The sequence below is a fragment of the Nuphar pumila genome, chromosome 3 (genome assembly GCF_984573655.1).
Source record: "Nuphar pumila chromosome 3, dmNupPumi1.hap1.1, whole genome shotgun sequence".
In the NCBI taxonomy this organism is placed as follows: Eukaryota; Viridiplantae; Streptophyta; class Magnoliopsida; order Nymphaeales; family Nymphaeaceae; genus Nuphar; species Nuphar pumila.
In genome coordinates this window covers 17,624,312-17,639,015 of record NC_143251.1, presented here as the reverse complement: position 1 = coordinate 17,639,015, position 14,704 = coordinate 17,624,312, and the positions used below count along the sequence as shown (strand labels likewise).

Sequence of the window (14,704 nt, the reverse complement as noted above, 5' to 3'; positions counted from 1 at the left end):
ATTTAAAGTTTTTTATTTGAATTTCTTATTTACTATCGGTTTTTTTATGTAATGGATCTATGTCAAATTCAAAGTAGACCTAGGGTTTACTCAGTTTTCCTATAAAAACTTATTATAGGAACTTTTAAGGGACACTGAAGAGTTTGATGAATGAAATTAGTATTTTTCTTGAGTGTATGAATTATTTCTTCTAATTTTTTATTTTTTCTTCTTTCGTAGCACAAATTCAGTAGTAGTATAAAACACTATTTTATTGCAAATCAAGCCCTCTCAGTTTACATCAGTTGGTGATCAAACTCTTCGGTGTCCCTCATAAATCCTTATAATGAGTACTTATCACACTAAACCCTAAGTCTACTTTGGATACGAGATAGATTTATTACATAAAAATACAATACTAAATAAACAATTCAAATAAAAAGCTCTAAACTAAATTAGATTCAAATGGATCATTATTAATCCTGCATCACATAAACATAAGTAACACAACTTTTTGTGCAATCGAAACAATCATTGAAATTAGTACAGTTCTTATGAAACAAACATGACATGCATTTTGTCTATTATATTATGCTGTTTCATTCAATCACGAACAAACAATAAAAACACGCCCTTAGGTCAAATGTATGTTTAGGGCTCTAGCTTGTTTATTCCAATAAAAATAACTTTTACCAATCATTTTGCAGAGTGCAATCCCAAAACGACTTGACTGCCAACAATCACTTAACACTTCCTGAAAATGTGGTACTCTTTAGCAAAAAGTTGTCATAAGGACACTACTAAAACTACAGGTGGGCATGCCATTTCCTGTAATTTTCACTATAAAAAAATCATAAATAACATGACACGTAGGTACGTTGGAGTACCCCATGACACGGATAAAAAATGAACAAATTTGACTATGCACAAAACATATTTAATAGACCTTAACCATCGTTTGTCAATGTTCTTTCATCCTCTTCTCAAAAAATTTAAAAATGGGTTTAATAGACCTTATAAATGTGATATACCATGTAGAAAATGGGTTTAAAATCATGTGATTGTAACGTGCAAGCAGATTACCGAGCATGTGGTAAGTGGGGTCAGGTTCGAACCCCTCTGCCACATGGGGCTTAAGAGATATCTGGTAGGGGTCTGCCTAAACGCAGCTTGAAAAACATAAAAGCAGATTTTTCAACGAGTTTACAAAAAAAAAAACTCGGAAACTTAAAATATAATATTTTTATAATAAAAAAAAGACCATTCGAGATCCAATGTTCACTCAACAAATCATGTTGAACACATCTACCTGGTCAGATTGAGCCTTCGATACTACATCTTGCACCCAAGAAATTTTTTTCTCCATAAAATGCACCAACGGTTTCTAGCTCAATGGTTCCGTAGCTTTTTGCTGTTACACGTGGCAAAACGTCCTTTCGGAACTTGTTTTCAAAATCATTTTTTGTCTTTCTTCGAGATTAAAAAAAGAGGCCGTTTAATTTTCATCCTGGTCGTGAAAACCAGAGGGCAGTTTTGGGAATGTACTTCCCTCCCCCACTTCACTCAATCGTCGCTTTTATACATTATACTCTCCCGTCCCGTCTTTCTCCCTCCCACAAAAGGAAAGAGAGAAACAGAGAATCCTCTAGAAGGAGCCCCATGGATCTCCGCCCCCTCGGCTCCCTGCTGCTCCTCCTCGTTGCCCTCCTCATCCTCGAAAATCCCCATATTTCCCTCGCCACCGACCACATTGTGGGAGCCAACAGTGGCTGGAACTCCGGTGTCAACTTCACCGCCTGGGCCGCTAACCAGACCTTCTACGTGGGCGATGAGATCTGTAAGTTACCCAAACCACCCCTTTCTTTCCTCCGTATACCTCTCCCTAACCCTCTTCTCTCTCTTTCTCTCTCTCTTCTGTGTGTGTTTTCAGCGTTCCGGTACCCGAAGACGGGGCAGTACAACGTGTACATGGTGAACGAGACGGGGTACGACAACTGCACGACGGAGGGGGCTCTTGGGAACTGGAGCAGCGGCAAGGATTTCATCGAACTCAACCAGTCCAAGCGCTACTACTTCATCTGCGGCAACGGCATGTGCTTGTCCGGCATGAAGATCACCGTCCTCGTCCACAACCTCCCCACCGCCGGCTCTCCGCCCAACGGCACCGCCTCCACTAAATCCGCCGCCGGATCGTCCCTCTCGCGGTGGAGGAGAGCCGGAGGATGGCTCGCCCCTGTCGCGTCGCTCGCCGTCTCCGCCGTGCTCGCCTGGGCTGGATCCGGCGGCTTGCTTTGATAAAACCGACCTTCTGTTGGGTGAGGACACATGTGGCATTTATCTCTTTATGTAGGGGTTGTAGTGTCCTTTTCTTCTTTTTTAAAGGGCGGTTGATCTTTGAACAGCTGTAAGGCTAGAAACAAGTTGTACCGGCATTTTTTTTATGTTACCGTAACGTGAAATTACCCAAATGCTTTTTCTGTCAATGGGATTCTCCTTAATACAACAAACAACAACAACAACTACGCCTTCATCCCAAAACAATTGGGGTCAGCGATATGAACCAAAAAAGAAATTCATTTTGGGTCTTTCACATGCATCCTTTTCCTCCAATCATTTCTATCCAACGCCATGTCCTCGGTGAGGTTCAAAGCATTCATATCCTTTCCTATCATCTCCATCCAAGTCTTCCTAGGCCTACCCCGACCTCTTTTAACTAATATATTTTTCCATTTCTCCAACCTTTTAACTGAATTCTCCTTAATGCCCAGATAAAAAAGCGATATTTTCAAAATATCGCCGTTCTTTTAAGATTGTAAGATCTCAAGCAAAGCCTGAATGAAATTAGGCACAATTGAAGGGAAGGAGCATCCCTTGACTTGAGAAGGATAGCAACTAGAAACTAGCACCTAGCAAGTCACCTATATCTTATCATATTCAGCAAACTAGTTGTAGGGAAAACTTGCCATAAAGTAGCTTATTATAAGCTACCATGTCAACATTGTTTCAACTTTCAACCTTTCATATTAATTTAATTCGTATTAATTTAGTAAAAAATGGTTATGTAGAAGCAACCTAGCTTGACTATAGGGAAAAAAAATAAAAGCCAACCTAGCATGAGCATAACCTAAAATGTTGGCAATAGAAATTGGTGAGAGCAGATAAAGTGATCCCTCAAATCACTTAAGGCCCTGTTTGGAACCTGGTAGCTGGATGGAATCACATGGGTTTATGCATTTGAATAAGTGGCAGCTGCCAAATCCATTCTTTGGTGTAAATACAAAGGAGAAAGGGCCTTACTTCTCATTCCAAATTCATAAACGCCCATCCTAACTATCAGATTCCAAACAAACCCTAAATGATTTTGACATTTTCACCGTCCATTGCTTCATCCCACAAGGACCCCATTGTTTTTATGCGATTAGTGGATGGTGAAGATTAGGAGTATCAATGGGTCGGCGTTTACCCAGATCCGACCCGAACCAAACCCTATAGGGTTTGGGTATGGTAATAAATAAGAAGATCATACTCACAAATTGGATCCAAGTCTGGTTCCACTGGGTCCAAATCAAACTCATCCCGTTGACACCCCCTAGTGAGGATGCCAAATCACTTAAAGTGATTTGGCAGATCAGGTGCTCTCTAAATTGGTGGTGGATGGTATAATTCAAAGTCAGTGTAGTGGTAAAACTGCATCCAATATTATTACTTTTTTTGGGACAATGGGGCAAAACCACCAGCTCAGCTTTGCGGCAAAGGAGTTTTTGAATTCTTGAGGTCCCTTGAACTTGGTTAAGTTCATGAGTTGCTCTTACTAGATAAGCATCCGATACCATCGGCAAATATCACATGATGCGCACGTCACTCTATTTGAGTTTGAAACACAAGTGCTTGCAAAAACATGCTAAAAGATAATCCAAATATACCTACTTAGCATATGGTCAATTTTGTCCGTAGCTTTCAGCGCGCAAAATGTGGTGGTCGTGGGGCCTCACCCCGGCTTTTCCTAGCTTCAGCCAAGGTTTCTCGTCGTAAAAAAAAAATAAAAATAAAAATAAATAAATAAATAAATATATATATATAATATATATATATATATATATATATATATATATATTTAACCGCCTCAGGTTTCAAATATTTAGAAGAAAGTGCCACTAGAATTTGTTGATTGGAACTATCGCAACCAGAGTGTGAACAAGGATTTTTTATGACTTTTTTGTTTTTCTCTTAAATTTTACAATACGAATGTGATCTAGAATTTCGATGCGAAGAATTTTTAAGGCTTGAAAATCAATGATTTAGAATTTTCGTAAACATTCAAGCATCCGAAGATTACAGTTTCTTTCGTTATAAAACAAGACCTAAAAGTTGATTCCTGGCAAATAGACTGTGCCAAACACATATGCATATTTCTGAAAAAAAAAGTAAAAAATGCCTAGTTTAGGCTCGGTGCATATTTTAGGTTTAACATAATCTAGTGGCCCACAGAAAAAATGCTTAGATTTTTCTAAATATTACTCAGTTGGCCTCCCATGTTACTTTAACTTTCTTAAATTACTTATTCGTCCTTGATTACGGTTAATTAGAAAACCTGAAAGCCAAAAATTGAATAATTTATAAAAGAGAGTTTAAAACTATCATTTTTTAAGAGGGAACTAAAATTAAGCGAAATAAAAATAACTCAGACAATCACCAGAGCAATTTCATATAAAGTTAACCATTTATCTTAAATATTTGAATGTCTAGGCATAATTTTATCACACTTTAGGTGCCTATATATAAATTACCTAAGCAGGTTATATCTCCCCCCCCCCCACCCCACACACACACACACCCCAACACGCAGGTGCGTGTTGTCGGGTCTGAATGAGCACCACGTATGTAAGCATGTGGGGCTCATTTCCCCGTGTGTGTCAGCATCACTTAGCATCGGAGTCCGATGCATTTGCAAAGACCTAGGTACCCTTTTCCGCCATTAGCGCCATAAAATGATGTTTTGAGTAAAGGACCGAAATGTCCTCCCGCCAGAAAGGGTTATCCCTTATAGTTCTGAATCACCCTTTGACGATGCACCATCTGATGTAACAGGAGCTCCCTTTGATGATGCAGCCTTTGACGTCGGCTGCTGCCGTGGGAGCACCCTTTGTCGTCGGCTGCTGCCGCCAGAGCACCCCTTTGCCATCGTCTGCTGTCGTCGAAGCACCCCTTTTTGTCGTCTGCTGCCGTCAGAGCAATTTTGGAGCACCGTTCCCACCATCGGCTGCATCTATCTTCTAGATGTTTCTCCTCCACTGTCGAATTAGCAAAACTTATGTCCTTTTAGTGAATTTTATGTAAACAAATCGATTTATAAATTGAATGCTAAATCTTACAACTGGTTGTACTGTTCATGATAAATAACACCTATTTTCATACTGAAATAAATCGATTTGTACATATCCACCTTCTGGGCGTCGAAAAACAGTTAGCACGATTTGTTCTTATGAAGGCCAAACATTACAACAATATGTACTTATGAAGGCTAAATTTCTACAATGATTTGTAAGTTTGAATTTAACAATGATTTATACATTAAATGCAGTAGTGATTTATTCTATGTAGCAACGATTTATATGTTTTAAGCAGTAGTGATTTATGATTCATGATTTATATATTTAAAGCAGCAACGATTTATACATTTAATGAGTAGCGATTTATGATTTACAACGATATGTACTTATGAAGGGTTCGATTTATACAACGATTTGTATGTTTGAAGCAACAATTTGTACGTTCGATGCAGCAACGATTTATACGTTTGAAGCAATAGTCATGTGTATTTATGATTTATGAAGTTACCACGATTTGTACTTAAGTTTGCTAAATCGTACTACGATGTTTAGTTATAAAGCCAAAACGTTACAACGATATGTGCTTATGAAGGGTGCAATTTGTACAACGATTTGTATGTTTGAAGCAACAACAATTTATATGTTTGATACAGTAGCAATGTGTAATTATAAAGTTACCTCAATTTGTACTTAATTTTGCTAAATTGTACTACGATATTTACTTATGAAGCCAAATATTGCAGTGACTTGTAATGTTGGTGATTGTGTAACGAATGTGATAATTTGTAATAATATATAGTTGGGGAGGCGGTTGTAACATATAATGATGTGGTTAAATTTATGTGTTGTCCGTTGAGAACATGACATCGATTTAAAATTTTGAATTGGCAGGGGAGAAAAGCCACAATATTTTATTTTCTGTCTGTAACGGCTATATCACACTGGCTTTTTTAGACACATTTCCTCTTATCACTCTCCAACCGCCCTCTCTCTCTCTTTCTCTTTCCGACGATAATGATGTCTGAAATGAAGAGGACAACCGCAATGCCACCACATAAGTCACCTGTGGCAACTCTAAGAAGCAAGGACGCCTCATGTGCCTCCCAACTTCTCAGCCTCCAACCACCACCATCCCTTCTTGTCGATGTTGTGCCTCCCACCCCGCATCCCACGCCCAAAGTTTCTCTTTCTCCCACCTCACCCGTCACCAATCATCCGCCAATCCGATATATATGAGGATTATGTAAAGTACCAAAATATAATGAACAATGAGATTATGATTTATTATTTATGTTTAAAGCAGAATGATTTATACGTTTGATGCAATAGTGATTTATACTTGTTGACGATAGCGATTCACGTGACAACTATTTAATTACATGTACGACGTGTTGAAGCAATTTTCATAGAAATCGCTAAATGAGCAACGATTTGAACATGCAAATGACCACCTCATGTCGCTACAATATAAATTCCTCACGCATAGGTTTCAATTACATACTACAAATATCTAACAAATCGATACTAGAAAGCACTTAATATTTTACCAATCAATACACATATCACATAATATATTACTATACTTAACCCTAAACCCTAGACCCTTAATATCTTAGTAAACCCTAACCCTAAACCCTAAACCCTTAATATCTTACTAACCCCAAATGCTAAACCCTAAACCCATAATATATTACTAAACCCATAAACCCTAAACCCATATACCCTAACCCTAAACCCTAAAACCTAAACCCGAATCATAAACCCTAAACCCCTAAACCCTAGACCTAAACCCTAAACCAAAAACCCTAAACCTAAGCCCCTAAACCCTAGACCTAAACCCTAGACCTAAACCCTAAACCCTAAACCCTAACCCTAAACCCTTAATATCTTACTAAACCCTAACGCTAAACCCTAAGCCCTTAATATCTTACTAAACCCTAACGCTAAACCCTAAACCCTTAATATATTATTAAACCCTAAACCTAAACCCTAAACCCTAAACCCTTTAACCCTAAACTCTAAGCCCTAAACCCTAACCTAAACCTAAACCGTAACCTAAACCTAAACCCTAACCCTAAACCCTAAACCCTAAACTCTAATCCCTAAACCATAAACCTAAACCCTAACCCTAAACCCCAAACCCTAAAACCCTAACCCTAAGCCCTAAACACTAAAACCCTAAACCTCAACTGTAAACCAAAATTACACACCTGGCACATGTGTTTTGAATACTCAAATCGCCACCTTAAGCACGTAAATCGTAACAATGTAAATTCCGGAGGCACACGTTTCAAAATCATAATACAAATATCTTGCAAATCGACATATCTTAAAAATTGATATAATATGGCACACATGTTTTGAGATATTGTTTTGGTTGTTAATATCGATTTGTAATATATTATGCTGAATTGCCATATATCGATTTGTAAGATATTATGTGTTTCATAGTGTCGATTTGTGTGATATTATTTTGTTTGTTAATATCGATCTGTAATATATTATGCTGAATTGTCGTATATCGATTTGAAAGATATTATGTGTTTTCTAGTATCGATTTGTGAGAAGTATATCGTAAATTGCTTTTACATATTTGTCATGAAGTATATCAAAGACAAATATGTAAAAGCGATTTATGATGTAGCTCATCGGCTCCTTCAAAGGGATAGTGCCTGAGCTGAAGTTTGTGAAGCATATTCTCAAGAGTGCACTAATGCTAGAGCCTCTAAGAATCATCTTAGTCTGAGAAAAATGGTACAATGGACTACCATTACTAATGAGCTCATTTTCTTAAAAATGATGTATCCGCAGCTACACATAGAATCACTTTGCAGCAGGAAATGAACTCGATGATGAACGATATGGATGTTTTGGTGATCTCTTCTGTAAAAATGAGAGTATCTAAAAGATAGATATGCGTTTGAGGGAAATGTCAAAGAAAGACAAGAAGAAGAAGAAACTGAAGGCAGAGGAGAACAAAGAAGAAGAAGAAGAAGCTGCGCTGCCGCAGAAAAGAGGAAGAGAGGTTAAATAGACTAGGGTTTTACACTTGGACAATGGGTTGGGTCGAGTTGGGTCGGGTTTTATATATATCTATATTAGGTTTTTATATTTTGCAGGGTTTTACGCATGTGTACCCAAATCGACACGATGTTTAGACTTAGTAAAGTATAAATCAATTTAAGCAGCTACCGTGACAACGATATATCTTTGTTTGTCTTTATGAACAAAATTGATACTAGAAAACACATAATATCTTACAGATTGATATCCATATCACATAATATATTACAAATCGATAAAAAATTTAGCATAATAGCTTACAAATCGACTTTGCAAAACACATTAAATCTTATAAATCGATGTATATATGGCAAAATATATTATAAATTGATACGAAAATTCAGCATAATAGCTTACAAATCGATATTAACAAACAAAACAATATCTCACAAATGAGTAGAATGTTACTACAACTGCGACTTGCAATACATTGCATATACTGAGTGAATAATGATACTGACTGTAGCATATTTATCATGAAGTATATCAAAGATTAGGCATATATTTTTCCAACTATGAAGTATGGTTTTTAAGCAACGATTCAACTACAGTTTATGTATAGCGATTTGTATATGTGAAGGCTAGATGCGACAATGATTTTCACTGATTATATAAGCACTGAGCAACAACGATTTACCTATGATATCAAAATTGTAACTCTGTAGGCTAGATCAGACAACAATATACATATTACAATGATTTATACATGTGAATGATACATTATTAAACAGAATTCACACGCCATTCCTGTGTTCCATAGCTTTTTGAATAAAACCATTTTCATGAATGGTGATCCAAAAAAATATTAACAATTTTATTTTTGTGGCTCGCTATTCATGAAAATGGCTTCATCCAAAAACTCTTTCTTTGTGAACGAAATCGATACTAGAAAACACATAATATCTTACAAATCGATATCCATATTGCATAATATATTACAAATCAATACGGAAATTCAGCATAATAGCTTACAAATTGACTCTACAAAATACATAAAATCTTACAAATCGATGTACATATGGCAACATATATTACAAATCGATACAAAAACTCAGCATAATTACTTACAAATCGATATTAACAAATAAAACAAACATGCCTTTCTCACTACGACACCTTGTGCATTTTTTGCCCAAGATTACCTTTTAACACTGAAGCCAAGTTTTAAGGCATAATCAATGTAAAATTTGTATGCAGCTTCCTCATTATTAAACTGCATTCCCTCTACGGGAACATAGTCAAGTGTACTATCATGTAGGCTTGAGGTGCCTGCACCTTTGTCAAGTGCACTGTCATAATCGTCTACCTCATTATCGAATTGCATTTCGTCGGCTGAAATATTCATGTCCAGAGTGAATCCAATGCCTGCACTTTTCTTATCATGTGCATCATTAGTGCACATATTCACTTCTTCAGGTGCATTGATAGTACAAATGTCTGTTGCTCCATGACTTTCCAATGATTGAGATACAACATCTTCACTGCAACTAGTTGATATGCTCAACACTGTCATGAGCAAAATATCAATTTACGTTAGCCAGCGCATACATTTACTATGATTTATTCAAGATGCATATAACAATGACTATCGTGGGCATACAGGAGGACATTTCCGACAAAAGCATATCTACCTTTTTTATATGTTATTTTATTATAAAGCTATCGTGGGCAACATTGGCATATGAATTATTGTGGGTCCCAAGATATTCTTTCATACACACTGAAACACACAAATGTGTGTTTCTGGGAGAACACATAATACCCTCTCATAAATTGCCCTCAATCATAAGAAGTAATTATTACTATCATTGACCAATGGGGCGGGGGGGCTCCACTTGTCTGGTAGGTTCAAAATCCAATGTTATAGTTGTATAACTGGCAGGGGTCTGCCTAATCTCAGCTAGAATTTTTAAAAAAAAAGTTATTATACACTGAAATCCTAAACCACGAATTCTCCTCATTACATTCTCTTTCCAATCACCTTATCTTACATATGCCGATTTGCATCACCTAACAAAAGTATTAAAAAAAAAGAAAAAAAATTAAAAATATGGTGTATACGAGGAGATTGGTTTGAATATGTTTCCCACTAATCCGAAACCAAGTTTATTACATTTGCAGTTGTTTATTAAAGTCAAAATTTGGTCTTAGATTGGAAATTGGTGGTCCTTATATTAACTGTTTATATTTTTATATGCCCAATCATTGTGTGGGATTCAAATCCTTTAACAAAGATCCAGATCCATTTTCATGTTGAAACAAGCATTTGAAACATAGTCACAATTCTCATTCTCGAGAGAATATGGAAAGGAAAAAATCTTGTTTATTGGGAATGTATGGCGATAAGGTAACAATTGATGAGGGCCATATCCAAAGGTTACATGTCTCCCAAGAAATAAGTAACAAACTAGTAATTGTGAATCCAAGGGATGCAACCCCTTGAGTTGAAAGGAGATTTTTTTCATTAGACATGTCCTAATTTAGGTTTTTTTCATGTTTACAAGAAGAGCCTTAAGAGCCAGATTTACAACAACTGCAATGTGTTACTTAATTTTTGAAATATATAAATCAAAAGAGTAAAAGAATTGAGCTTATGATCAAAACATTGTCCTTGGCGAGTTCTTGCATAATAGTGTATACCCTTCAACATGGGTCTGACATTCTACATGTCTAAGTTCTTACAGTAGTATCAGAGCGAGGCGGTTCCCCACCCTATTGGTGCTCACATAAGGGTACTAGTATGTACCCTTTAAATTATTTTGATTTACAAAGAGTGAGTACTGAAATCACATAAGGGTACTAATATGTACCCAATTTTTGGTGGCCGATGATCGCTGGACTCGGCCATCGGGAAAGCGTTGTTAAAGTCTCTTTGGCGACACAATCCTACCTTCTTTATCTTTGCATTAAAAAAAATCAAAGAAAAGAAGGATGTGACCAAATATGAGAAAAAAAAATCTCTATGCATCGTTGGAAGTCACTATGTATCGCTTACGAGCAAGAACTCCAAGTAGAGTCCTGAAGTAATATGAAAACCACTAGTAACAGTACGTTACCTGTTTGCATAAAAGGGGAAAACCCTAAAAAAGAGAAGAACCATAATAGAGAAAGAGAGGGGCCTCATCGAAAAGGTCAACGTATTAGAGGAGGAAGCAACCTCAGTTGAAACCGCCAACTGGTCATTCAGAACAAGCACACCAAAAAAACTAGGAACAATCCTCATTCTCGATCAAAATTGACTGAAGCAGTTGAGGTGGCTTAATTATCTCAAGTCGAGGTGAGAGAACCCTGTTCTCTACCTCTAAGATTGTGTGCCATCGATGAGCAACTAGTCTTGAGGGAGTCTCATTGTCAGAAAAAAGGGAGAAGGGTTTAGGGTTTCTGAAAGTCGGTTGTAGGAGCAGAAGGGTCGAGAAACCTCAATTTTTTCTTTTAAAAGTAGTTTAATACTATTTAATATGATATTTACTGTTAAAGTCCATAAAATTAATGCTTATTATGTTTATGACCCTCTGTATGGAAATTCCATAAACAATATTATATTATGGAATTTTCCAAGACAGAGCTTGAGTCTGTCATTTTTCAAAATAGACTCCTTGTTTTTCAAAAATTACATAAAGGTGCTCGTAACTTTTTGTTTAACTAAAAAAACATCCATATTTGCAGTTTCATGGTTTTTGTTTGATATTTTTTGCACACAAAGGATTCTAACTTTTTTGATATTACAAAAAAACGTTTAACTTAGAAAGTTTCAAAATTATTGCTCAAAGGTTTGGCTTAGAACAACCTTATGACTTTTCTGATATGATAAAAAAGTGGTTTTGTTTTAAAAAAAACCTCATAGTGCTTTATTTTGATGAAATTGCATGTAACTTAGTTTTATTTGTTTATTTTTTTACATTTAGAGGTTCGTGTTGCATGCCTTGACTAGAATAGAAACACAAAACATTTAAATTGATTATTTTGGTAGGATATATTTTGAGAATTACAAATTGACATATCGTTTTATTAATCCCAATGTTTATGTATGTTTAGGCAAAATGACAAACAAAATAATCATAGTTTTAGTAAGACAACCAATATTGAACTAGAATATAATTGATTGTGAGTATGTATCTTGTTAGATTTGGGTTCATATATGTGATTAACCAAACCTTAAACAATTAGTGAAATATATTATAATCAAATCCATATTATGTTTTATATGATGCAACATGCTCCTGTTTGGTATTTTAATAGGATTAATTGATGGGTGCTTATACAAGATTATGTGTTAAAAGTTTTTCTTTTATATTATGGTGTTAAGGAAATATTTATTCAAGTATCTTAATGAATTATAATGAGAATGAGTCATCAAATATAGGATTTGCAATTGCATACTATGAAAAAATTTCATATGCTTAAGTATCCTAGCCCAAAATGAGATGAATGGATTGATGAGATGCATTGTGGATGTAACATATGTGCAATTGGGTTGGTCTTAATGAACAACTTAGGTAATCATTCATCAAAATTAAAACACCTTATTGAGCTTTGATTAATTTCATTATTTTGGATCAATCATGCATTTTAGATTGGATTGTATATATATTGATATAAAACCGAACATAATCATAACCATTGAATTATATTAGTAACCAAATTGGATATATCATGTGAAACTATTTTAGATTATGTCAAGGTGATGCAGTTTAGATCAATAAAATGATCGGTCTTAATCAGACATGATGAATTATATTTGATCCATTTAGATTAGGTCATGTAAAATTGGGAGTATTGATGACTCAGTTTTGAACATGATAGATCCAATATTGGTTGAGTTAGTTCAAGGTTACATCATATCATATCTAGTGAATCTTGTTTGGACCTATTTACACTAAATTGGATATGTGGGGATGTGGTTGAACTTAAAAAGATCTGATCAAACTTATTTGACTCATGCAACTCATACTGAATTGGTATGGATTCAACATATTAGTTCAAACTTGATGTATTGAATATAAAATCTGTTTGAATGAGGCTCAATTATGCTTATTGTGATTGAATAAGAATCATTGCAAGTTTACTTAGACCCATTCTGATGATTCAATCTAGATAGACCTTAATAGATTGCTCGAGATTGTATGAACTGAATTAGATTCAGTCAAATCAGATTGGATTTAAATAGACCTAGTTGATACAGATTGATCTAGTTGAATATGTTTGGTCAAGTTGGACTAGATTGAATTCAGCCCTTGAGGATTAGATCTTCTTGGTTTGAATTAGATAAACCAAAGTGAATCCAATTTGATCTAATTGAATTCCTCTTAACCATCCACATTGGTTGGTTCAAATGAATGGTAATTAATCTTGATTATATTGGTTAGATCTAGTCAATGTAACTAATATTGATGAATGAGTTAGATCTCATGTGTTTGCCCATGTAAATTAGAAACTGAAATTTTGGCTAAAACTCATGCAATATATATTAGGATCTAGTCAAGATACTTACCCACACAAGTAAGTTTAAAGATGGATCAGAATAAGCATAATGAAAGTAAAGAATGTTTTTACTTACCCATGTATTGTGAATAGTCGTGGTCTAAATTTTATGTTAGATCAAAAGAGTATCTTGTAGGATATGGATCCATATTGACAATATGAGATCCATGATTGCTTTATGTTTTTTTCACTGCATGTTTTGTTAGATATGCTTTATTGGTGATCCATGCTTAGATCCTATTGATACATGAATTCAATTTAATTCAAAATTTATGATGAATTTAAATAAGGTAAAATTAGATAAGTTCTGAGCCTAATTATGTATGAATTATGACTATAGTCAAAATATAATGACTCATAATTAATGAACTTGATACATAATTAGTTCAAATTCATAGAATTGCAATATTCTGTGCTTGTATCAAGCCTATTTTGAATGTCTTGATAATAATATCTCAAATTGATGTGGATATGTAAAATTTAGAATAACATAATGAGATTCAAAACTATTTTGAGGGTTATGTTTTATGATTTTTTTATGATATTTTTTTTATATTTACAGTGAGAAACCACCCCCAAGATTAGAGACCTAGCTGCACTGGTTCTGCTTACCATAGTTACGATCACTATCCTAGTAGTGTAAAACTCTGTAGGCTTATCCCTTGCTCCCAGGGAGTCACCACGCTTCAACTTGCACAAGGGGTGACACCCATGGAATTTGAACCTAAACCAAACCCCTTTGGGGTGAATTGTCTATAATTTAATACAAAATTATGTGATGGATTTGAATAGTTGGATGTTTGATATATTTATATTCACATATATAATGATTTTAGACTATAATCAAATCC

The 14,704-nt window shown here is 35.3% G+C and overlaps 1 protein-coding gene across 1 annotated transcript; it reads left to right on the top strand.

The window, feature by feature from the left end:
• Positions 1-1,594: 1,594 nt before the first annotated feature.
• Positions 1,595-2,447, top strand: LOC149842162 (early nodulin-like protein 20). Its single transcript, XM_090001297.1, has 2 exons — positions 1,595-1,816; positions 1,910-2,447. Exons 1-2 carry the CDS (start codon positions 1,639-1,641, stop codon positions 2,272-2,274), a joined length of 543 nt encoding a protein of 180 aa, XP_089857423.1. The 5' UTR covers positions 1,595-1,638; the 3' UTR covers positions 2,275-2,447.
• The last annotated feature ends 12,257 nt before the right edge of the window (positions 2,448-14,704 follow it).

Excerpts from the sequence above, each read along its gene's own strand:
- LOC149842162 (XM_090001297.1), top strand. The coding sequence starts at position 1,639 with ATGGATCTCCGCCCCCTCGGCTCCCTGCTGCTCCTCCTCGTTGCCCTC. Across the intron at positions 1,817-1,909 it reads CTACGTGGGCGATGAGATCT|CGTTCCGGTACCCGAAGACG; the intron begins GTAAGTTACCCA and ends GTGTGTTTTCAG.